Raw genomic sequence first — 25,961 nt, 5'->3', positions numbered from 1 at the left:
ATATGCAAACTTTCTGCATACGACTAAAGGTGTACGGAATTTATTTATTTATTAGTACCCACTTTAAACTGTAGGTCCAGTCCCGATTAGCCTTATTGTGCATAAAGTGGACTTTTAAAACTTGAACTCAAAAACAACAACAAAACTTAAAACATGTTCATCTGTTCACAATGTATACGATTTACTTCTGTGCTGTGTACAAATATCAGTAGATAGTTCTTTTTCAGATAGCTTTATTTTCACCCCAAGTTCTATTCAAAAGCTGTCAATTTGTTGAATGTAGTTGTAAAATTGGAGAAACAGCTCACTTGAATTACTGTGTAAATAATGTGGCAGTTGCAAACACTGGTAGCGGTCAACACTTCTGACGTAATTTGAGCTGGACTGAGCTGGACGCAGGATGTAGACCAAGTTCCATCAAATTTTCCCCTCCCTGGGAAGAAACTTCACGGGGGTGCACATTCCACTACCTGGAAACAAACGCTCGCCCCAACTCCCAATGTCAATTTTTTACACATTTTACATTTCGCGAAATCTAAAATTATTTGTAATATAATATGATATATATGGAATTTAGAACAGTGATAATAAGTTCTTTTAGTTATTTTATGACTGAGAATTATTATTATATTCTCATTCTTGTTTGCAAGTTCATGAAGACAAATATTCATTACGAGTTTTTGGTGGCAATATATCCTTCTGCTTTTGGTTTAGCTCAGCTATTTTCGGGAATTACGCAAACTGAGGAAGCAGAGCTTTTTGTAGAAGCATTGTGGATGGTTTCCACCCAAATTTCACGGTTCGCCATGTGACTCCTTCGGGTGCGTTATTCTCCCGAAGAGCGGTCGCAAGCATTGAGCCTGGTGCTTGCTACAGAGCTGCTGAGGGAGTTTGCGGTCGTAATTTTTCGTGAAATCGAGTGCGATGGAAACTAAATAAGGCTAAAACATTAAGTACATTAAATGATATTCAAATAATGCAAGCAGTGCTTGCATTGCTTGTCCTATATCTTCGCCTCTGCAATATACAATACAAAAGAGAAATAATTATTGAATCAAGAACCCTTCTAATTTAAACAAAAATCTTTTCTAAGTTCATATACACGATTCTTTTGTGTATTTTTTTTCTGCAACTGAAATTATATACTTCATAAAGCATAACAATATTGCATTAGAATTTATGAACACACAGAAATGGGCTGAAAACTTCATAATGTTTATGTATATACCAAACAGTATAAATAATAGGAAAAATAACTTTGTATGATATTCAATTTTTAACCATGGAGTTTAAGAAATTTCACCTTGAAAATCTAGAATCATACATGAATTTTATATTGGTCTTAAGAGTAGCCACTCTGAACACTCAAGATTTCAAATAAGCATGAGCACAGTGTCACATGTCCTGTGTGGGAGTGACCATCCTAAAAACTGCTTCCGGTTTCTCTCTTTTCTGTTTGTATCTTTTAATAGAAGTTGCTTTGATGGGTTAAAACACCCAGAAAATGTTTACAGTCTTTGCTACAACAGTTTCTGCAATTCACATATTCATGTAGCTGTATTTATTTTCTGGCAGATACCTTCCCAATGGCCACACTCCTGGAACACCAGAATTCAGACCACCGTCACCCATTCGGCTAAAGTGGGACATGCCGCCAGGTTGCATAGAGGCCATTGAAAATTCCTACCAGGTAAAAGTTGTATCTATTATTATTGATATAGTAATCACATGGGTAGTTAATGGTATATCGATTGGTCAGATACTATCATGCTGTGTATAAATACCACATTTCAAATGTTCTTACTTTATCTAGTAAATTCAGAAATTTGCAAGCTCAATGATAGCCGAATAATCATTGCTGTTGTTGAATGTAATGATTACTGTTATCACTGAGGCTCGGAAATTGAAGACCTATAAATTGCCAAAAAAAAAGACCTAAAAATATCAAAAAAGGGACCTAAAAACAAGAAAAAGGACGTATAAATGTGATCCAAATTAAGTAATAACTTCAGTTTTAATTACATATTTAATGAATAAAAAAATAAAAATTCTGGTGGTATGGAACACACAGTGCGAAAAAACTATATGAATGAAATGCATCTTCTTTCAAACATCATATATTTTTTAGATTAACATAATTTGAAAAATCCTATTTGAAGAATTAAATTTGGCCTAACCAGACTAGGGTTACAGAATTAGGACTTCGGAAACCTTACCCCATTTGAGTTGGCATTGCAGTATATCACAATAGTCATCTCCAGGTTCTTAGGTGTAAAGGATCGTTGGTTTTCAGACAGCACATTGCGAAACTTCGAGAAACTTCTCTCCACATAACGGATGTTAAGGGTGCATACTTCAAGCAAGTGAGATCTCGTGGTGAAAATTACTCTTCAAAAACAACTCACATCAAAATTTTCTCCTTTCAATATTTGACTTATCTTGCACATAATTTGATACCATTGGTTTTTTTTCAAGCACTAGTTTCATTTTTTTGCTGGCGGCTTTTCCTATTTCACCTTCACATTGTTCCAATTGTTGCTGTACATCACTCACCTTTGAGAGCACTGAATGAATGGTTTCATTACGTTTTTCAAGATAGTTCAAGAATGTCACTAAATGAGAAAAATTACTGTTAATGTATGCCAGACTGCCCTTCAACTGAGGTTTAGCCATGTGACATGGCTGTGGAAACAGCATCTTCGCTATCCAAGCTGTTAATCACAGATTTAATAACGTCAAAATGATTGCAGTAATACATGCAAGCTCTTAACCCCCCCCCCCCCTTGTGTCAGAACTGGTTCTGGAGGTAGAGGTATGTCAGAGTCATTCTCACGAAAATGGCACACACTATACGGCGATTTTAAGAAAACTTTCTTAACATTGGACACTAGTTTGTCAACATCTGAAAAACTTTTTCGCACTTCTTCACACACTCGATGTAAAGCATGCACGAGGCAGGTTACATGAACCAACTTGGGATAAAACGATTTAATTGCTTTTCCTGCCTTTACCATGTATGGTGTCGCGTGATTGAGACAAAGCAGAACATTGTCATGCTTTATTCCCTGTGACCACAACAGAAAGAGGCTTCTGTCAAACAGCTGGCAAATAGTTTGGTGATTCACTTTTTCCAGGATGTCCATTGCGAGGAGAAATATTTTCCCAGGTTTGTCCTCCTCTAACGTGCCAACAATCACATTTGCAATGGAGCGACCCACTTCATCACATGTTTCGTCAATAGACACACAAATCTAATTACCCGCAACATAGTTGCGATTTTTTTCAATCGTGTCTTCATAGCAACGGTGCACGTACTCCTTTCGGAGGGTGGACTTGTCAGGAATGTTACGATTTCTATACTCTTCCAAAAACGTTTTGAAAGATTCATTGTTTATCTTTGCTAACGGGATATTTGCTCTAACTAAGGCACTGCAAAGGTCTTTGGAAAACGGAGGCAACCTAGAATATTCACTACCACTTTGTCCTAACAGAAGCTGCGATGTTCTTTTCTCTGTGGCCCGGGAAGCTGCTCTCATGTGTTTCTCACGCCCAGTGTGCTGTTGGACATGGAATCGCTTTTCTGCTCTAACTTTCACCTCGCAATATTTGCAGAAAGGAATACTTCCATCCATGGAAAACACCTCCGCTCCAAAATCAGACACAAGCTGTTCACTAGGTCTTGCTTTAGGCATGTTAACGGTCTGGCTTTCTTCCACAAACTGAAGTCAAACATAAAGTCTGAAGACAACCTCCCTGCCCCCTCAATCTGCATGGCACCTCCTTATCTGACTTGAGATATTTGCAGGCGCATGCTGTCTGGTTGTATACACCATGCTGAAAGCTTCAAAACAAGAGAAAGTTGCCACTTACAGCATGACCTTCCAGACAAGTTATGGTTAAAGGACCTTGTACCGTACCTGCTTCAGTCGTTCAAAATTGCTTTTCTCTTGTTTCAGAGATGGTTCAAATATATTTATTTTTCTTCTTTTTTTTTTATTTCTTTACTACAGAAAGGATGTTTTAAGAGGTGATAACTGATGATGATTCGAATTGAGAATAGGCAGTAAAAACGTAGTCGAAAGAAGGTGAAGTTGCAAAAAAAAAAAAAAAATCGTTAGGACCTAAAAAAAAGGCTAAAAAAGGACCGATAAGCTGAAAAAGGCAAAAAAGGACAAATAAAACTCACCTTTTTCTAGCCTACAATGACCCAAAATGAACATATATTATGTTGGACCTCGTCTTCAGACACTAGGAAAGAAACGATTTTTCCTCAACTTCCGAGCCCTATTTATCACATAGTCACTGATATATTTCCCACATATTGCATTTTAAGGTAATTTTTTAAAGACTCAATTGAAATAAGAAGAATAATTTTTAAGACTTTGATTCATGTGTGCATATTTTTAAAAATACTTGGTGTTAAAAAATATACTGTATAGGTAGTAAATGAGAAATAAAACATACAAATTTCAGATATCTTTGCATTCCAAGTCCATTTTAAGCACAGAATCTAACCAGAAAAAACTAACAAGATGCTGAGGCAAGTGTGATATTAACAGTTGACATGAGAATTGCTTTAATTGTAGGTGTTGTCTGCTATATGCCCCCTCCCAATCTCGCTTTAATTAATTTTCTGATATGGCTGCTTCAGCTGATGTCCATGCATGTTTCATTACATCCCTACAGTGTTCAGAATTGAATAATATTAATTATTAAGGTATTGTAAATTCATTTTTTCTGTTATTTCAAGACTTGGGAAAATACAAGATGAATTTTAATTTTTTATACACAAAACAAAATTACCCACAGCACATAATTAAAGATAGTAATTTTTTATATACATTCATGTACTCTCAGATTCAGACTTTGTTTTTTTTTAAATTATTCTGATACAAATTTTATGAATCTCTTCAGAATATCTGCGTATTTTTAAAATATGTACTGCTTAGGTGAGGGGTACCCAAACTTTTACGTTTCACGCACCCTTAATGTTTCAAGATTTTTCCCTGGCTCCCAAGTCAGAATGTAGGCCTACCTAACACTTGAAATGCTCTATTAGTGTAGTTAAGTTGCTTGCCTTAAGTTAAAAGATGAAGATATACTTCAAATTCAGAAACATTTTATATGTAAAAAGTATTAAATAAACACATATTTGGAACAATCACATCATTGATTGAATTTCAGTGAAAAACCCCTGTAAGCCCCAGGATGCTGCGGTGCACACTTTGGGAATCACTGGCTTAGGCTATTAAGCATGTGTATATATGTAATCACATTATATTATTTACTGTTACAGATTGCATTGTCCATACTCAATGATGTGGATTTACGGGTATATTCACATGATTCCTATGGAAAAGGGTTTATGAAAGATTGTCGTGTAAGTCCAGATGCTTACATTCAGATGGCTCTGCAGTTGGCATATTACAGGGTAAGTAGCTTAGATCTACGATCAAGAAGTAATGCAGGGGTTGAATGGGAACTGGGATTCCTAGGTCAGAGTGCTGGACAAGTATTCATCAATTTATTATTCATGTTCATTAGTGCAGTTAGCATAGAGGTATATAAACTGCATAGTCGTTGAACATGCTTTAGTCCAGATTTGCACCACCTAAGTTCAATTTCCAAATTTATTAACTTTAAGTGTGAAAGAACAATAATTTTTCTTTGCACATTTAGAATATGTATGTGGTCATATTCATTTGTGTTTCTAGTCAAATGGGAATGTGCTAAGTGATACAGCATTCTTCGCTATGTAACATATTATGAAGTAGGAAGTCCAGGGAAGTTATGGTGTGTGTGTGTGTGTGTGTGTGTGTGTGTGTGTGTGTGTGTGTGTGTGTGTGTGTGTGTGTGTGTGTGTGTGTGTGTGTGTTTGTGTTTGTTTGTTTGTTTGTTTGTTTGGTTTTTGTGTTTGTTAGTGTTATATTGGGAAAATAATTGCAAGTAAATAAAAATAATATTGAATAAGCTAAAAAAAAATAATTTAATAGTACATGCATGAAAAACTGAGTTATACTTTTTTCCCAAGAAATTTACGTGCTGAATTACTGAGGTTATAGAATGAAGGAACACTATTCTCTATCTGTGCCACATTCTATAGTATTTTGTATGGTGATAACACTTACTTACTATTTCATTTTAGGATGCAGGGAAGTTCAACTTGACTTACGAAGCTTCAATGACGAGATTGTTCCGTGAGGGGCGGACAGAAACCGTACGGCCATGCACTGTTGAGTCTTCAGCATGGGTGAAAGCTATGGAAAACAACGCTGTCTCTGTAGGTATTGTAGGGTTTTAAAGTAAATTCTGCTTGCTTCTTATGAAGCTAAAATAACAACTGAAATTATTGTGAATAATGAATAAGAAACCTGGACTTCGACATCCAAAACTTTTCTGTTTATTTTATTATGATTATTTGTTGGACATGTACCGTATTTACGCGTGTATAATGCGCGTGCGTGTATAATACGCACCCTCGTGTTTGATGGGGAAAAGCAACAAAAAAATATATCTCGTATATAATGCGCAGTACAATTCAGGTTCCAGAAATGGCTTTCTTAGCGTCGGACTAACATTTACGTATTTCATTTAAAATTAATCAGTAGATCATAAAAACGATCTTTTCCTTGCTTTCGTAGCTGATGCATTCACCACGCGACCTTGAACTTCCAGATGTTGGGCTTTTCATAGGAGAGGCGGGAGCAAAGTTATCAACCACCCGTTCAAGGTCGCAGTGCGTGATGCTTACAATAGATGGATGACATCAAGGCAGCATGAACTCGCAACAAGCGGGAGGGTGAAACGTGCGTCGCTGCCGATTGTTTGTGAATGGGTTCGTGAGGCATGGAACTCCATCTCCCTTGAAATGATGATCAAAAGTTTTAAGGTAAGGGGAATATCGAACAAGATGGATGGAAGTGAGGACATTTCAGACTACTTGTATTACTAACTGGGAGTGAATGACGAAATTAAGTGTAAACGTTATTTATTTATTTATTTACGTGAGTCAAGCCGCAATAGCGCAGTAAATATACAGTAATTATTTCTATTTGGTAAGTGTTGACGTAATTATTTTACCTTCATATTTGTTACAGTCAACACTCGATACAACGACCTTTCATAGTTCCCAGGAAAAAGGTAGTTATTTCGAAGGGGTTGTTATTGGAATTTGCACCAAAAACGATTATTAGGAGATAATCCGGCAGAATGAATGTTGGATTTAATACGGGTCTACTAGAGCATTGTCTGTTACAAGATGAACCGGTAAAATAAGATCTCTCGGAAGATCTCACCTTTCTAGGCACAAAAAAAAAAGGGGCTGTAAATTTCGTTTTGGTTCGGCTGTGTAACATACGTCGTAAAAATGTCATTTTCCTTCCTTCGACCAACTTCTAATTCACCCCCTCCCCCATTTCAGGGAGCAGTCCTTCCTCTTCCTCGACTTGCATTGTAAGCCAGCCTGAAAAAGGAAACGGGCAACTTGCGATCTATTTGCACCCAATGCGTATTCTAAGACACATTGAACAGTGTCGCACTCGATAATCATTTTGGTTTGGAATTAGATTTCACTAAAGTGAAACTGTATATTTAGTCCCGATTAGCCCAAAAGCATAAAATGAACTCAAAACAAGCTTTATGAAACCTGCGCATTTTCAGATATCAAAATGTGAGATCTTTATTTACTCTCACGTAAATCGACGGTAATCCGTGTCAGCTTATACATTGAGCATTTTTTAAATCGTTCGCAGCTTACACATTGAGGTTCTGAAGATAAAGGTGCAGAACATGAAGTTGTTTTAACTCTACTTTTTCTTTCTGAAGATCGAATTTCGTTATCGTCAAATCAAAACAGCTTTGCGAGATACAAAACAATGACTTGCCTTCGCGCTGGATGAGTCATTGCTGTTATCCACAAGAGACAACTTCGCAGACGCTAGACAAAACACTGGCGCCAGTTGCAGCGTAAAAACAATGCGACCGGCTGGAAGTTCGAGCAACAGGTGGTCAGGGAAAATCCTCCGTGTTTCAAAGATAACGCAACTGTCGAAGGCTGAACTTTTATCAGCTGTGTGAAGAAGAAAGAATAAACCCTTTCTTTACGTTTTACCTTGCAACAGACAATAATACGGGCAATATTTCAATACAATAGCATTAAAAAAAGAAAAAAATAGGACCTGAATTCTGCAATTATTACATTGCCGTGCAGACCAGTGGCGGAGAAAGCTGGGTAGGGAGGCATTTTTTTTATACTTGTCCTATGGTTTTTGTTCGTTTTCAAGAATGCATCCAGAACTGGTTGACCATTTTAGAAGTCAAAGGAAAGAAAGAGCGGTCCACTTCCACCCTTGCCTGTAGCAAGAAGACAATCGGCATTGCCCCCCCCCCCTAAACGTTTGCTGAGAAGAAAAGAGGGAGAAGTCACTCTGCCAACGGAACCCTTTTGGCAAATATTAGGACATCGGCACATTCATGAAAATGTAGAAAGTGGTAAACGGGAGTTATGATGCAAGTAAGATCGAAGTGAACTTTTGTGGAAACCTGGATGAAAATGCATTAAGAGTGTTGACGATCTTTAGTTGGTCTATGTGGCTTTGATTATCTATAACAGTTTCACTTCTTATGAAGTGTTACAGGGAACAAAGAATACGTTTTCAATGAAAGCGATTACCGGAAGTTGTACGCTACAAAGTCGATTTAAAATAACATCCAAGCATATTCGATCTCTTCTCATGTATAAAAGAGCAAACGAAATCACAAAGGCAAAACAAGCCTGGCATGTTGCGTAGCAGCCGTCGGCTGCGGGTAACATTGGTACGCTTGGGGGAGGGGAGGGCAGAGGTCAAGTGCTATTGGATATAACTGAAGCGTGGTCTGGTGTTTATTTTTAGATCAGACCCACTTGCGAGCGGTAGAGTGGTTCTGAAGGGAATGAGTGCAAAAAACCTATTTTTCGCCCGATCTCTGATCATGGCCATGTCTAAGGCGAAAACAATTTTTGTGGAAGTTATTTCTCCCGCGAAAAATACCGCTTGATACGTCTCCCGTGTGACGGTAGGCACGTGCTTGAATGCCGCCAGAACGGGTGCTGCTTTTCTCGATGTCGCAAAACTTCCCATTACTAAGTGACAACTCATGGAAAACGGCCATTTCGCATTTAAAAGTTATTTTTTAAAATTATCATTGCTAAAGAAAGGCAATCTGTAGATATATACATGTTATACGCAGTGACATAGTGGAAAAAAAAAATGCGTGATTTCATTTTGGCTGTCCGAATTATTCCGTGCATAATACGCACCACAGTTTTGAAGGGCAAAAATTTTGGAAAAATGTGCGCATTATACACGCGTAAATACGGTATTTAAGCAAATTCCCATTATCATTGAAAACTTTTCACACCAAAGTCCTTTACTTCTTGTTCAAGTAGCATGCAGTGTTGGAGTTATTGCCAAACATATATGTGTTACATGGTATAAGTAAATTATGACTAACCGTAGATCTATTTGCAAACTTGATAATTTATTTGATAGTGCAAGTAATTTGCCTGTTATTTTACAGCATTATTGTTTGCATAAAAGATAACAATATTTCACATGACATGCTGGATTGTTCATGTCCAATACAGACAGTATAAATTTCAGGTTTTAACCCTTTCGTGGGGTGTAAGGATAGCTTTTGCTGAAGGCACTCAATTGTGAATCTCTCTTTTGCGCAGTACACCTTGTGCTGCATTTTGCAGGCTAAGGTGATGCCACCTGCACGCACAGCCAGTATATAATACTTTTTTGATGTATGTTTTGTGTCATCCATATATGTTTGTGATGATGCTCCCTTCAACCATCCCATCTCATCACCATTTAGCCCCATCATTGCAATTAGCCAAAAGTGACAGAAAAGGAACATAAAATCAAATCAATTAATCTGGTTTATCATTATTATTTTTTTAATTGTACCCAATGATGAGCTGTTGAACATAGTACATAAATGGAAACAAGTAATTGTTATGCTTGGAGTTTACTTCCTTTATCACAAGCACAATAGTGTCAGGCTTGTAGCCTGAATTTTATTTGGGGGGGGGAGGGGGCTGATCCCTTATCAGCATGGGCATCATCAGAAATATTTTTGTACAGTTAGTGTACTGAAGATCGTAGATATTATATTTTGTTTATTAACTTTTACACAATTGTTCAAAAAAAATGTTTTTAGAGTTAGTGGTAAATTTTACTCACAAAGTTTATATTCTGTGATCTGTCACGAAGAAAACTATTAAGTTTTTGAAGCTGTGGGTCCATTTATTCTTTGGATTAAATGGTATACTATAAAAATATAACCTAGTTCCTCCATTATACAGTAAACTTTTCTCTATATGAAACAGTTTTTACTGTTATTATAATTTTATTTATATTATTAACAATAAAAATAACATTTAAATTTGATATTTGTAGGATCCCTTAGCCTTCCTCTGGCTACGTGCCTGAATAGAGCAATGGAGAAATTAAGTAAAAAGAACCAACATGTTTTGTGCTTCTGCCCCATAAAGCTAGAACCCCCCCCCCCCCTTTTTCATTTCCAATGAAAAGGCATTAAAAGGATAACATTTAAGTACTTGTCACTGTCACTCTCTTTTTATGATAAATAACTGGAAATTTCATGTTCAATTTTAAACTTGTAAAAGAAAAAATCAATTGAGACTTATTATGATTCATATATTGGGTGATATTTACTAAGTGATGTGATGATATTTTTGCTATATTTGATTAATCTTTAGCAGATGAGCAGAAATAGGTCTTCGCATTGTGTGTAAGCCCTCTCTAGGTGACTTGTATAAATGTCTTCTCAGCACCACATGGCATTAATTAATGTGCCTTTTCTTGAAAACTACACATGATATTTCAGTCCTGTCTTTTTTGTTCGTTTGTATACATATGAAGGTATGATCTACGTGAATTACAAAACAATATATTCATTATTACTATTATTAGCAAGCACAAATTGAAAATGTGTGTTTTCGCTCAGTATTATGGGATAGATCTTATAAAATGGGCTATAACCCTTCAACTACCATGTTTTTCTGATATATTTCGCTATATATAATTGGGGAAAATGCCAAATTTTCAAAATTTCCAGAAAATTATGACTTTAAAAAAGTTGCGCAATTTCCTTTTTTCCTCCCAGTTCTTTCTTTTTCAAATTTGGAGACTGACAGTACATGTCCTCAAATAGTGCTCTTTTGTCATGTTTCCCTGCAAATTAGGTCCATCCAACATCCGTAGGACCGTTAGAAGCGAAATTCCAGATTTTTTTTCCATAATCTGGCAACACCGCCACTTTCATACATTATTTTTTTTTCTCCAAGAAATATCAGCCTATTTTCAATGAAACTTTGCATAGTTGTAGGAATGCACCACTGCTACATACATTTTTTTCATTAACTTTGGTCTATTGTGGTGACCATTGTGACATGCTGAATATGTTTTTTTTTTTGTAAAATTTTGATTTTCTTCTTGCTTAAACATTCATTGTTGGGAGGTACAATGTATACATTTCACCTCTGCTAAAGGCTCTGACATTCGGGGGGGATTTTCTCTACAACAATTAGTTCTTGAACTACTTCTTTTTCTATACATTGTGGTAAGTTTGAAAAGTCGCATTTTGTGTGATAATGAATTTCACAATCTTTACATGGTGATTTTTGGAATAACCAGTTAGCCTGTCTCATTTAACATATTAAATGTGTTAAACATTCCAGAAAGCATCCATAGACAGTGGTTGGAGCATGGTGCTGATCATCGCACCTCCATTCTCAGAATTGAGAATATGTTGAGCCCTGTGAAGTAGTTTTTCATGTTAAAAAATAAACATAGCTTAGTATAATAATCAGAACAAAGAGAATTGCAAATTTTCCTGCAACATTTCTTTGAATTTGAACTCTCACTGTGTAAAATAATCATGTAATTAATTGTACACATTTTCTTGTCAAGACTGAGGAGAAAATAAGGCTATTGAAGGTAGCTTGCCAAGTTCACCAAACCGGTTACCAAGATGCAATGTGTGGAAAGGGGATTGATCGTCATCTCTTCTGTTTGTATGTCGTGTCCAAGTACTTAGAAGTGGAGTCACCATTCCTGAAGGTAAATATAAATAAATGCCTTTTGCTTTTCTTTATTATAAATGACTATAGAAAATGAATCTCTTTGGTGTAAAGACAAAAATTTAGTTTCAAACTTCAGCATGAAATTTGTTTCAGATTACCTTCATATTATAATTTGTAGCAAATTTAGCCACTATGCAGTTGCTACAGTTGATGTAGGGCTCAGCAGGACCATTTGCATATGTTTTAAACATTTTTTTTATGTAAACTCAGTTAACAAAGATCCATAACAAATTCTTACAAATTAGATCATTTTATAGACAGTGCTTTTTTTTACCAGCGGTACATATCGGTACATCACATCCATGGGTGTCCGGAAGGGAGGGGGGGGGGAACCATGCCCCCCCTGGAAAATGAAAGACAACCAATAATTATGTATTTCACACATATAATTTCATTTTAGCCACAATAATATGTGTTAATTTTTGCATGAACACCATAAATTCAAATTTAAGCAATGTGTTTTTAGGGAACAACACTATTTTTCTGGAAAATGTGATTTGTTTGCCCCCTCCTGGAAAAAAATACCTTCCTTGCTCGGACGTCCATGGTCACATCCATAGCTATTGTCATAACTAAGAATAAAAACTAATTTAAAATAAAGAAACGTATGTAAATATATACAAACATACGATAGCATAATGCTTTTTTCCCTGACACAAATGATGAAGCAATTAACCATAAGAGCTACTGAAAACTGTCTCACAGTGATACATTATCATATGTTTGTATCAGGCACGGTTGACCCTATAGCACACAGGATCAGTGAACCTCCAGTAATATACGATAATCACCTCGAGAATGAACAATAAACAATGTCTTTTCATTTTCACATTATTTCGCTAAAATTTCTACACAATAAGTCATGTATTTGTGTCCGTAATACGGCTAACTCTTTTCCTGAGAAGAAACCGCAAATCGGCCGCCCTGATACAGACCCTCAGTTGAACCCCCACAGGACAGCTCGTGCCATTGTGAAAGCTTTGTGGGGGAGCAGAAGCTCTAGGAGGGAATAGGGCAAAATACATGGAACAGGATACTCACGAACCTATGTCTCCAACCAACAGTCATGCGCAGATCGTTCTCTTGCAGAAGCCGCAGGTCAAGGCTCCGTTCTCGCTGCTTCCTCCCTTCCAGTGTTGCCTTGTAGGGTTCAAGTTTGAAGTGCACACATTACATATTCAGTCTTTTCTTTGTATCATTTTTGCACCGAAATTCTTGGAATAAATGCAAGATTGTGGCAGAGATGGATGAGTGGAAAGAAAGTTTTGACAAATGCTAGCCACTAGCTAACTTTTGTCAGGTACAGAGCTGAATGTACTGAAATTATAATAGCAGCAGAAACAACAACAACACACAACATAAGATGGCACAGAAGCAACTTTTTTTTTTTTTTTTTTCCAAAAATGGTTGGAACAGACTTTCCTAACAATTGTTGGAAATTAGTACAATTTTTATGTATTGGTTTCTGTTTCAGTTATACAGAGTAATTCAAAATGAATGATACAGTGGGATCCTGAGTATTACCATGCAAATTGTCCATGACTATTTTAATTAATTTTTGTCTTACATCCTGTGTTTTTAAGCAATGGATTTTTATGTATGCTAGTGCACAAGTTGTCAACCCCTTGTTTTGAGTTTTCTTTTAATTCTTGAAGCTCTTATCTGGTCAAATAAAGTGCACGAACAGGGTGATGGACAATTTACACGGTAATACTCATGGATTCCACTGTACAAAAATAAACCATACCTGTAACTGTTGTAATGAATTTAATTCACAATTATCAACATAACATAATAGTTCACCTTTCCAGGTTTCATGTGGCAACACTGGCACAAAACAAGCTCCTTATCCAAAAAGGCAGCATCAGCGAAAGAAATGGCTTATTGTGTGCTACAATATGCAAAAACTTCATCAGTAACTGTTGTTACTATGTACAACAGATACATTCACATCGATGAATGTCCGTGGATGCGTGTTGTTTGTGTACCAAGTAACTTGATGAGTTGACCTTTCATGTTTTATCGATAATTGTGAATTACATTTATTACAGTAGTCTCGGGTATGGTTAATGGGTTAATCTCGATGACGAGATCTGATAAAGTGGGTGATGGAATAAGCACAATAATACATCCATGCATGACCAGATTTCAAACTTTGTACCTCTGGCTTTGTAGCATATTACGATGACCACTCACCATAGAGGCTGACTCATGTTTCAGTATCAATATGACTCTGTAAAGCAGTTGACATTGGTAGCCGTTGAAAAGTGCTAGGTATAACAAATAAAATAATCCACAAAAGCTCATTTAGTCTTTCTGCATTTTATAGGAAGTTTTGAGTGAACCATGGCGCCTGTCCACATCGCAGACTCCCCACGGACAAACATCGAAGCTGGATCTGAAGAAGTATCCGCACTGCATTTCAGCTGGGGGAGGCTTTGGACCAGTAGCAGACGACGGCTACGGAGTGTCCTACATCATAGCAGGAGAGGGCCTTTTATTTTTTCACATCTCAAGCAAGAAGAGCTCTCCCGTGACAGTAAGTTGCATAGAAAGTAGTTTTGTAGAAACTGCAAAATATTTTTGCATTGCAGGAATTAGTGTTCAATTTTCTGGTTTCAGTGATTTTAGTAGTGAAAGGTTAGTTTATAGTACACATTGCTTCTTCCATTAACACTTCAAAGTAAGATTGATTGATTTGGTTTATTTTACCACACATTTCTGCCACTTTTAGCTAATCGCAAAGAGGATGATGAGTGATGATATGATTAAATTGATGAAAGGATACTCACAGATAACACCCATGCTTAGGCTGGGATTTGAACCTGAACCCCTGCCATCATACATGCTATGATAACCACTCCACCATGGAGGTCGGCATTCAAGTAAGAAAATATGTATTCAGCTATGACTGTCTTTTTTTGTATTGGTAGCTGTCATCCCCTGCAGCACCCTTCCACAATCAGAATCCACATACACTTATGCTGTATGTACATGTGTATAATGCGCACCCTGGTTTTTGATGGGGAAAAGTGACAAATAATTATATCTCATACATAATGCACAGTACAATTCAGGTTCAAGAAATGGCATTCTTAGTTGTAGGGTGTAAAGCTGTTGCTACGCCGATCAAGAGCAAATAGCATCATACAACAACCCATGCCACCTCTCCCTCCACTGTGTTTAGCATCCCAAAGCTTTTACTTCTGTAACCACCTTGTTTATTCTCAGGATGCGAAATCATTGAAGACTGGTGGGGGGGGGGGAGTAAGATCTTAAACTACGACCCCCTCTCCACACAAACATGCATAAATTATACGATATAAATATTTATAATGTTATTTAAAGCAAGAAATACTAAATTAAAAATATATTGTTATTATTATTAAGTACAAATAAAGAAATCAATTTGTTACTTTTATATATATATATATATATATATATACCAGATATTATAAACTGGCAAACTAATTCCTTTACTAACGGGTGAAAGATGTTAATAAATTATGAAATAGTTGAAGTGGTTTTATTATATGTACGTTTATAATTAGTTTTTGCTTTGCTTTATGTTAATGTAAATCAATTAGATTTCATAGTTATTATTATCGTCTTGCATTCTTGTTTTACTTTTATTGTGCATATTGATAGATTTGTTAATGATCTCTTGAGAGAGAGAAGCATTGAACACTTGCAACCACACTAATTTGTGTGTGTTTTCGATATTATTCTTAGTAAAGTATATTTGACATTAAAGGTAATTCCTGATTTTTTTGTTTGTTGTAACAAAAACTCTCCCCCCAGAAATTTTTGGTGGGTGGATTTTTAAGGCCAAGATTGTTGGTGGTGGTGGTGGTGGGGATTCCACCATCCCCACCCCCCAGAATTTTGCACCGTGTTTATTCTGTAGTAGAAGAAAGCGAGATCAAAATTATGTATTAGGTCAGTCAAAAAGTAAATGCAATCATTTTTATTTTTCACAGCAACAATAGAAAACTTACAATGATATTATTTTCCAACATAGTCCCCCTGCATTTTAATACACTTGGTCCAACGTTCCACAAGCTTCCAATACCCTGAGAAAAAAAGGTTTTCGGTTGAGCAGCAAGCCACATATGCACCGTTTCCTTCACCTGTTGATCTGTGTTGAATCGACTGCCTCTTAAAGCATCTTTAAGTGGACCGAACAGATGGTAATCTGACGGGGCGAGATTGGGACTGTATGCAGGATGCTCTAACACCTCGAAGCCCAGATTCTGAAGAGTTTGAGCGGTGTTGGTGGCGGGAACGGACGTGGTCATGCAACAAAAGAATGCCTTCCGACAATCGACCTCGTCGTTTGCTTCTAATTGCAGGCTTCAACTTGTTCGAAAGCATATCACTGTATCGTTCACTGTTTATTGTGGTCCCCCTTTTCCACATAATGTTCCATAATTACCCCTTCTGAGTCCCAAAAAAGTGTGAGCATCACGTTTCCTGCAGTGTTTTGATGCTAGACTTTTTTTTTTTTCACTGGAGATTCAGGGTGTTTCCATTCCATGCTCTTGCGTTTCCTCTCAGGTTTGAAGTGATGGATCCATGTTTCATCCCCAGTGATGATTCGTTTCAAAAAGGCTTCACCTTCGTTAGCATGTCTGTCCAATAATTGCTGACAGATTCTCACATGATTTCGCTTGTTCTCGTCAGCGAGTTCTTTAGGGACCCATCTCGCACAAACTTTATGAAAGTTGAGCCTGTTATGGATAATTTCATATGCAGAACCATGACTAACGTGCATATGGTTTGCCACCTCATCAACAGTCACTCGTCGGTTATTCAGAACCAGCTCACAGATTTGCTCAATGTTGTCATCAGTAGTGGATGTGGCTGGACGACCTGCTCTTTCCTCGTCCTTCACACTTGATCGACCGCTTTTGAACTTTTCAATCCACTGGTAAACACTTCGCAGTGGTAAAACATTGTCACCCTATTGTGCTGAAAGTCTTCTATGGATTTCAGCTCCTGGTATACCTTCAGACCACAAAAAACGGATTACAGAATGCAGAGGCGAAGATATAGTACAAGCAATGCAAGCACTGCTTGCATAATTCGAATATCATTTAATGTACTTAATGTTCTAACCGTATTTAGTTTCCATCGCACTCGATTTCGCGAAAAAATGCGGCCGCAAACTCCCCCAGCAGCTCTGTAGCAAGCACCAGCCTCAATGCTTGCAGCCGTTCTGCGGGAAAATAAGGCCTCCGAAGGAGTCGCATGGCGAAGCGTGAAATTCTGGTGGAACCCGTCCACAAAGCTTCTACAAAAAGCTGTGCTTTCCGAGCTTGCGTGATTCCCGAAAATAGCCGAGTTCAACCGAAAGCAGAAGGATTCATCTATGGGTACATTGACAGCAAAAACTAATAACGAATATTTGTCTTCATGAACACGTAAACAAGATCGCAAATATAATCATAATTGTTAGTCATAGAATAACTAAAAGAAGTTATTATCACTGTTCTAAATTCCATATATATCATATTATATTACAAATTATTTTAGATTTCGCGAAATGTAAAACGCGTAAAAAAAGTTGACATTGGGAGTTGGGGCAGTGGAATTTCTGCACCCCAGTGAAGAGTTTTCTCAGGGAGGGAGGGAAGATTGGACGGACCTTGGTCCTGCACCCTGCTTCCTGGTCGGTCCAGCTCAAATTAAGCCAGAAGTGTTGACCGCTACCAGTGTTTGCAACTGCCAAATTATTTACGCAGTAATTCAAGTGAGCTCTTTCACAAATTTTACAATCAATAAATTGACTGCTTTTGAATAAAACTTGGGGTGAAAATAAAGCTATCTGAGAAAGAACTATCTACTGATATTTGTACATGGCATAGAAGTAAATCGTATACATTCTGCATATTATGAGCACAAGAATATGTTTTAATGATTGATTGATTGATTTGTTGTTTTAAGTCCACTTTATGCACAGTAAGGCTAATCGGGGCTGGACCTACAGTTTAAAATGGGATCTGAAACACTTGTGCCTCCACCGGGTATCGAACCCGGAACCCCTTGATTACAAGGCGACGACACTACCACTGCGCCATCGGGGAGGCCCGAATATGTTTTAAGTTCTATTATTATGACGCAAGTGGTGTTCCCAGGGTCTTTTTACGGTCCCCATTTTGTCATCTTTTCCTTCCTTTGACGTTTTTTCTTAGATATACTGGGCCAAAAGGGGGTTATGTCTACCATCCACCCCCCCCCTTCGGCCCGGGCACGCCATTGAATGACACTTTATTACTTAAATATTAATGTACATACTCGTTCTGCTGAAATGATTCTGATTCCTCCGCTTAATTTTTATCTCCAAACTGATATATCTTTCCTTTGTGACGGATAAAATTAAGGAAATAGGTTGGTATCACTTTCTGTTGTTTCAGAGATTTTCAAAGTGATCTTGTGTGGATGCTTGTATTTGCAGTTGTGGAAAGCGCGTGGGATAGTGTGAGTGTTTGTTGCTTCGTGTTTTGTGCTGTGAATTTATCGGAATGAACGCGTATTTAGGAACGGTTGATGTGAAGTGCGGGTGTATTATTGAGCAATTGAAAATTGCTTCGTTTAGCTCGAGACAGATAAGTGTTAAAATGAAAATCGTGGAAGGGGGTCGACCAACACCAAGAGTTTGAAATTTATTGTGGTGAGTACATCGTCTATGCATGTGTTTCTTTGCTTTGAAATGAATTTTTTATTGTTTGTGTTTAACTTGTTATTTAGTGTTTAAGTTACTCCAATGCGGTTTTTAGGGTGCCGAAAAATACTAAATTACATCATGCAGCGTAAAATAAACAAATGATTCCCATTTTTTTTTTTATCTAAATTGGTTTGGTCACCGTTTGACCATATTAAATAATAATGAACAAATAAAGGTACTAATAAGTAAGTAAGAAATTCCGTCTCCCTTTAGTCGTATGCGAAAAGTTCGCATATGCAAAACGTTTAATATCATATGAATAACGTTACCTGGATTTTTTTAAAAAAGTAAATGTGACGTTTGCGGATCATATGGTTTATTTTTAGTACAGTCACTTTATTACGATATTTTGACAAATCCAGCGACTGGGTAAATGAGGCTATAAACCTTGAATCTTTCCCCTCGGCATGTCGTTGTACTACATGTTTTGTTGTACTGAAACATTGCTTGCCTCCTTCGTAAGACTACGCTTCGCTACTGACAGAATGCTGTTCTTCTGTGGTGCACACGGACAGTGGCACAGCCATGTTTACTTGGCAATACTGCAGAGCGACCTGAAGTGATGATGCTGTAACCTGCCACAGGTGAAGACAACAATATTATCTATCGGTTTGCGTGCGCAGAAAGCTGTACAAGGGTCACTATTTATATTTTGAGCCTAACAATGAAAAAACAGGAATTTGGCATTGAAAACTGCTTTATTGTTTTTCGAAGTATTCTCCCTTATGGTCAATACACTTTTGCATTCGTTCGAACCATTTGTCAAAGCAGTTTTTCCAATCTTCTTGAGACACCTCCATAATATGGTTTTTGAACGCATCAACGGCATCTTCCGCCGACGAAAATCGTTGTCCACGCAATTTATTCTTGACATTCGGGAACAAGAAGAAGTCATTGGGTGTCAAATCAGGACTGTACGGCGGATGACCCATCAATTCGATTTTTTGACTGTTCATAAAGTCTGTTGTTAGACGAGATGTGTGACAGCTGGCATTGTCTTGATGAAGAATGATCCGACGGCGTTTGTTTGTTTTCCGTATTTGACCGAAGACCTCTGGCAAACAAATTGTTGTGTACCATTCAGAGTTGACCGTTCTACGTTCCTCTAAAGGCACAGTTGCCACATGACCAGTTTTCCCGAAAAAAAACAGGCGACCATTTGTTTCGATGTGCTTCGAGCGTGAACAACTTTTGTTGGATTGGGTTCATCTTGAAACACCCATACAGTCGACTGCTGTTTACGTTCCGGCTCATATGCATATATCCATGATTCGTCACCTGTTACAATCTTATATACGTCTTTTGAAGCACCACGATTGTATTTATTGAGCATTTGTTTGCACCAATTGACGCGAGCATCTTTTTGAGTTTTTGTCAAATTGTGTGGGATCCAACGAGAACATACCTTTCTCAGAGCTAAATGATCATGTAATATTTTATATATGCTGGTGGAACTAATGCCTATGGTTGCCTCAATCTCACAGTATGTCACATGACGATCTTGCAGTATTAGGTTTTGCACAGCATCAATGTTTTCTTGAACAACAACTCATTTTGGACGACCTTCGCGAATCTCGTCGATGAGTGAATGGCGGCCACGATTAAATTCGTTATACCAGCGTTTCATAGTGGCAAAGGATGGGGCTTCATCGCCAAATGTGGAAGTAAGTTGATCGATGCACTCTTGTCTTGATAATCCACGTCGGAAATCGTAAAAAATCATCGCACGAAAATGTTCACGAGTTAATTCCATTTTATTGTTGTCGCGCAATCTCCAAGGCAACATAAACAACACAAATGAAGCTATTGACAAAACATTTGAAGTACGTTATGTTCAATAATGCCAGACGATTCCGTGCAAACGTCAAATCGCGCCTAACTTCAATCAGTGTTGCCAAGGCTCAAAATATAAATAGTGACCCTCGTACAGCCAACCTACGGAAGAAAAATAAAACATCGCATTTACTTTTTGACTAACCTAATATTTGCAGCACTCAGGAAGTTTTCTATTATTTCTTACCTGACAAATACCACTGATACACATCCCGTGTGATGGGAGAATTCTGCCAGAACATTCTGTTACAAAGTGAAAAATCATGGGGAATGGCCATTTCATTTTTGTAGTTTTTTATTATTATTATTATTACTACTACTAAAGAAATCCAACCTGGCAGTTTGTATTTGCACCTGTTGATATATGCATGTTATATGCAGTCATATAAAAACAGCCGTGATTTCATGTTGGTTGTCTGAATTATTCTGTGCATAACATGCACTATAGTTTGTGTGGTAAAAAAAAATTGGAAAAAAAGGTGCATTTTGAAGCATGTGCGGGGTAATGTTGCTTACTGCAACCACAATTCTTTCACGCAAGTCTTGCAAATCTCTAACCTGTGTACAGTAAACTTTGTCCTTAACACACCCCCACAACAAAAAATCAGACACAGTGAGGTCTGGTGACCGTGGGGACCATTCATTAAAATTCGAACCTCTTCCTATCCATTTTTCATTGAAATGCTTGTCCAGGAAAAGTCTAACGAGATTTGAGAAATAAACCGGTTTCGTGTAACTCTTTTTCCCATTTCTTTATTGAAATGTACGATGGAACTACTTCTTTAGCACCCAAACCATAACGTGCACAAAATCGTCTCTGCACAAGTGTCACAGACTTCACTTCAGACAACGTTAAAACACAAAACACCTTCTCTTGTGGCGACCACATGACAAATGGCTACTGAGAAACTGATATCAGTTTTCAAGACATTCTGGCTACTGCGCATGCGCAACTACCACTGAATGTGTAGCTAAAAAAAAAATTCTGCTGAGTCATTCTTTAAAATGAAACAACAATCACATCATTCTGACAATTTGTTTAGAAGTTATGAATTTTTCTTTTATTATACGTATAAGCGGGACACACTGTAGTAAATAGGTGGGAGCTGTTATGATGTTTGGTTGGCTTCTACCTTCTTTTTCACACCTGGTGGGAAAAGTGGCAACTGTAGTTCAAGGCAAGCATCCAGATTTGGACAACTTCAATGACACAGGACGAAAGAACGTAACTGTAGGTTTGTCGATTTGGACACAGCCTATGTCTTTATGTAAAATAAACATAATTTTTCTCGTGATTTTAAATTGCAGAGTTGTGTTCTTAAGTTTATTTGGTTAAGCATTCAACAGAGTATAATTTATTGTTATTGTCAATTTGAGAAAGCTGGTTTTTCTCAAGACATTTTATTTACAATTGCAGAGTTCAGAACGATTTGCTCAGAATATTGAGAGAGCTCTTGCTGACATGAAGAATCTTCTGTCCAAGAAATAGCCATGCACAACTCAAACTGCTGCTGTAGCAACACACAATTCTATTTATGGTTTTCTCGTGCCTCAAGAAGAATGATTTCCATTGAGATTCATCATCTTCAGTAGAAAAAAGAAGATGCGAATAAGTATGATGCAGGAAACCACCTGTAGCACACCATAGTTTTTAATTTGGAGTAGTTGGACTTTTTTTGCAGAACATTTATATACATGGAGGAAAAAACACTGTACTAAGGTTATTTTCAGGTGTATTTTTTAGTTAGGCAATCATGTTGGTGGCTGTTTAGCTTATTTATTGTTTGTAGGCTTTTTTTTTGTCTTAAGAGGAAGGTTTTTCGTGGTGATTTTGTAAATGTTGCCTGTTTTGTTGTGTTACAAGAATCATTTGTTCATCATTCCTAGGTTTTGAGTCTTGTGCCATGATGTATTGAGGTGTTTGTAAGAATTGAGAGATTTTTCCCTCTTTTTTTTTTTTTTTTGGAGCATGGAAGAATCTTGTTTAGTGACTGAAGCACATCATTTCAGCGGTGACGAATATTTTGCTGTGCAAAGTACATACGAAGTGCAGTGTATATTATTGTTAAAAATCTATACTTTTTGTATTAATTTTAATTAGTTTAATTATTATGTAGATTATTTTTATCAAGTATTGTTACTGAATCTTTAATATGACCAATGAATTTAGCTTTCTTTTCTAAGGAATTCTACGAAGAAATATGAACAGTTTGTATAGTGTTCTTTTTTATTTAGCTTTGTTTTAGAAATGCACTGCAACCATTTTTTTTTTACTTTTTTCAATGTAAGAAATTACTGAATGATAGTGCAAAAACTATGAAAATATATTTAAAGTTATATATAAATATATATCACTTGCTAAATAACAAAAAACTTCAGAATGAAGGGCTATAAGGCACGACTTTTATTACATTTCAGAGTAATGTGACCTACTTCAAAGCAAGCATTGCCTGTCTTTTATTTCAGCTAATTTTTCTCTTTTTCATAAGGGGTCCTGTGGTATCGTAGTAATTGCGTAAGGAAAGTGTAATTTTAAGGCAAGAATCGTTAGTTTTTAATGCAAGCGAAAGCTTCGTAATGGAAATTGTTTAGTTCTCGTTATGTGCAAAGCAAGTGATATAGATATCATCAGCAATGCTTGTCGCAGCTTTTGCTTGGAGGTAAAACAAAGAAAAAAAATTAGCGGAAGCTGCCACTAATTGTTATGGTTGCATTTTTTATTTTTAAATAGAGAGATGACATATTTTTTGTACCATCATGTTGTATGTACTTTCGTTGTTGTCTGTGTCCTTCACAGACATTTATTGTTATTGTGCTACTGTTAAATCGAGTACAGAAATTCCACATCCATGACTACTTGTATCGGGATCAATTAGGATAAATTATTTTCTCCTTATGTTCTCATCATTTGCTTATATTTTAAACTCTTCCTTTGACACTTGCATGCAGTGTTACTACATGTCAGCAGAGTTTTAGTTGAACAGGAAACAACGAATGATATGGAAGAATAATAATACCCAGTAATATTTATAAAAATATTTCTGCATTACACTTGAAAGGATTTTAATCACTTGTCAGTTTTTATCAATTTTGGCGATGTACTGTTGCGACACAACTGTTGCTTTTCATATGCAAGTGGAATTTAACTGCATTTTGTAAATATAAGATCGAAATCATTTTGTCTCAAAACACCATTTTCTTCATTATTTAGGCTATCTGGTTAAATAGATTTCAAGTGTATCCACTTCAGTACATTTGGGATAGGAATATAAAATCTTACATCATGAACACTATGCTGTTATGAATGCTGAACGGAAACTTGCGCTTGCTTTACTGCATGTAGTTCTTGCTGATTCCTACTTCCTGTCTTGTTCATATTGCACTGTTAGGTTCAAGATTGAAACTGTGTCATCAATATTTAAGTTTCCATGGGTTATGGAAGGTATACATGATGAAACATATACATTGGGAATCTATTTGATTATAGACTATTAGAAATGACTTGATAATGTGGACAATATCTAAGAACTATTGTACGCCACACAATACAAACAATAGTAAAGGGACCAACTCTGTGGTAGACAGTAATTATCTGTAAAATTGTCAACATTTTCGCCAATCCAATATTTGTATTAACAGTCTTCTGGAACTGTATTACTGTTTGCTTTACAAGTATACAGCTATAATGCATGGACAAATTTGTAAATGTATGCATTCTTTCTCATCAGATGCATATGGCCACAAGGTTCTTCTTGTAATTCTGTGAATGCATCAGTACAACTCTCATTGTCAATACAAAAACAAGGAAGTCTGTGGTGTTTCTCATTATTAGGTAATAAGCAGAAATATGAATGCATCTGGTATTTGCCATTTGTAATATTTACTGACTTTCTAGGACTATCTGCTGAGTATTTGTAGAAATCTGAGAGCTTTTTTTTTTTTTTTTTTTTTTTAAAGGGTTAGTAAAAATTTATCATGGCTCTCTTCTCAGCATTACCATTTTTGCTGTATTAAAAATTGCAGCTATTTATCCATACACAAAATTACATTTACCCAAGTTTAGCTTGAAAAAGCATTTTTGCCATTATGTGATGTCGGTAGTGAATAGAAGGATGTGGAATTTCAATCGACCCGTCCATGTTGGGTGGCGTCGGCTCTTTATTATTTTTGCGGCTCTGGAAATTGACCCCCAGATGCCGCTTTTGGTTTATCAATGCAATTTTACACATGCCGATCAATGCAATCTTTTACACTGAACAACTACTCATTGTATTAGCAGGTAATGTGAGCTAGTATTAAGGCTGGTTGAAGAGCATTGTTTATGGAGGTTCACGGAGCACTGAACAGGGAATGGCTCTGCTAATGCTATTAAACAAAGTGAGAGATCCATCTTTTACTGATTAAAAAAAAAAAGTTTTGCAAGTTTGTGATTTAAACTCTATACCTGCAACTAAAATTCCTGTACAGCAAGGTAAATATTGTAGTGGGGTGATCTGACACTAAAATTCTGGTCTTAGTTTTATACAAATCAAGGGAAGATTGTAAACCACTTGGAAAAATATTTTGCTTTCTTAGTGGCAATATTGTTCTGGGACTCTCTAATGGCAATAAAGAAGATTTTTTTTTTTTACTATTGAAATGTTCTGATATTCATGTATCATTATGGGTGAAAAATATTGAGGTAAGAATATTGTAAAAACGTCCCAGACAATCATCTCTGTATTTAGACAATCTCTTTCCTCCAATTGTATGAAAACTTGGATGAGAAAAAAAAATGTTCAAATCAAAAATAAATAGTTGTGGTGTTTCTTATACAGCAAAGCTATTATGTGAATCAAATAATATATTTCTTTAAAATATGTTTTGGCTAGAAAGTTTTGATATTTTCTTTGGATATTGACCAGGTAGGTCAAGCACACTCATTTTCAGTGATTGAAATGCAGAGGTAGGAATGAACTTGATTTGTGTGTATTTTGTGTTTGATGTAGGTAACAGGCCAATCAGGTTCCATGTCTTCTACATCTATACTCTCGGTTGACGATTACCAGCCACATATTCTTGTTTGGATTTTAGCTTCACCTATGGCTTGCTAATGTCCCAGATTCTCTGGATGTCAAAGTTCGTTTTGAAGTCCTTTATGCTCAGATAGGCTAATCAGGACTGGATCTACTTAGGTACAGTTTAAAGTGGGATCCAAATCACTGTCGAGCTTACGTCCGCGTGTAATCAAAAGGGGCTCAGAGTTTG

The 25,961-nt window shown here is 36.7% G+C and overlaps 1 protein-coding gene across 4 annotated transcripts in view; it reads left to right on the top strand.

Annotated features, from left to right (window-relative positions):
* Positions 1 to 24,659, top strand: part of whd (carnitine O-palmitoyltransferase whd) — a 67,232-nt gene extending 42,573 nt beyond the window's left edge. For 3 of the 4 annotated variants that reach the window (XM_083126577.1, XM_083126575.1, XM_083126576.1), the window contains exons 13-18: positions 1,576 to 1,690; positions 5,297 to 5,431; positions 6,146 to 6,280; positions 11,982 to 12,131; positions 14,484 to 14,693; positions 22,132 to 24,659. In XM_083126577.1, the coding sequence (XP_082982703.1) occupies positions 1,576 to 1,690; positions 5,297 to 5,431; positions 6,146 to 6,280; positions 11,982 to 12,131; positions 14,484 to 14,693; positions 22,132 to 22,203 (817 nt within the window). In that variant the 3' untranslated portion in view covers positions 22,204 to 24,659. The remainder of the gene's footprint in view (positions 1 to 1,575; positions 1,691 to 5,296; positions 5,432 to 6,145; positions 6,281 to 11,981; positions 12,132 to 14,483; positions 14,694 to 22,131) is intronic. The other variant, XR_014441998.1, reaches the window with a different exon arrangement.
* Positions 24,660 to 25,961: the final 1,302 nt, after the last annotated feature.

Source organism: Lepisma saccharinum, chromosome 8 (genome assembly GCF_977018435.1).
Source record: "Lepisma saccharinum chromosome 8, izLepSacc3.1, whole genome shotgun sequence".
NCBI lineage: Eukaryota > Metazoa > Arthropoda > Insecta > Zygentoma > Lepismatidae > Lepisma > Lepisma saccharinum.
This window is presented reverse-complemented; position numbering and strand designations above follow the sequence as displayed.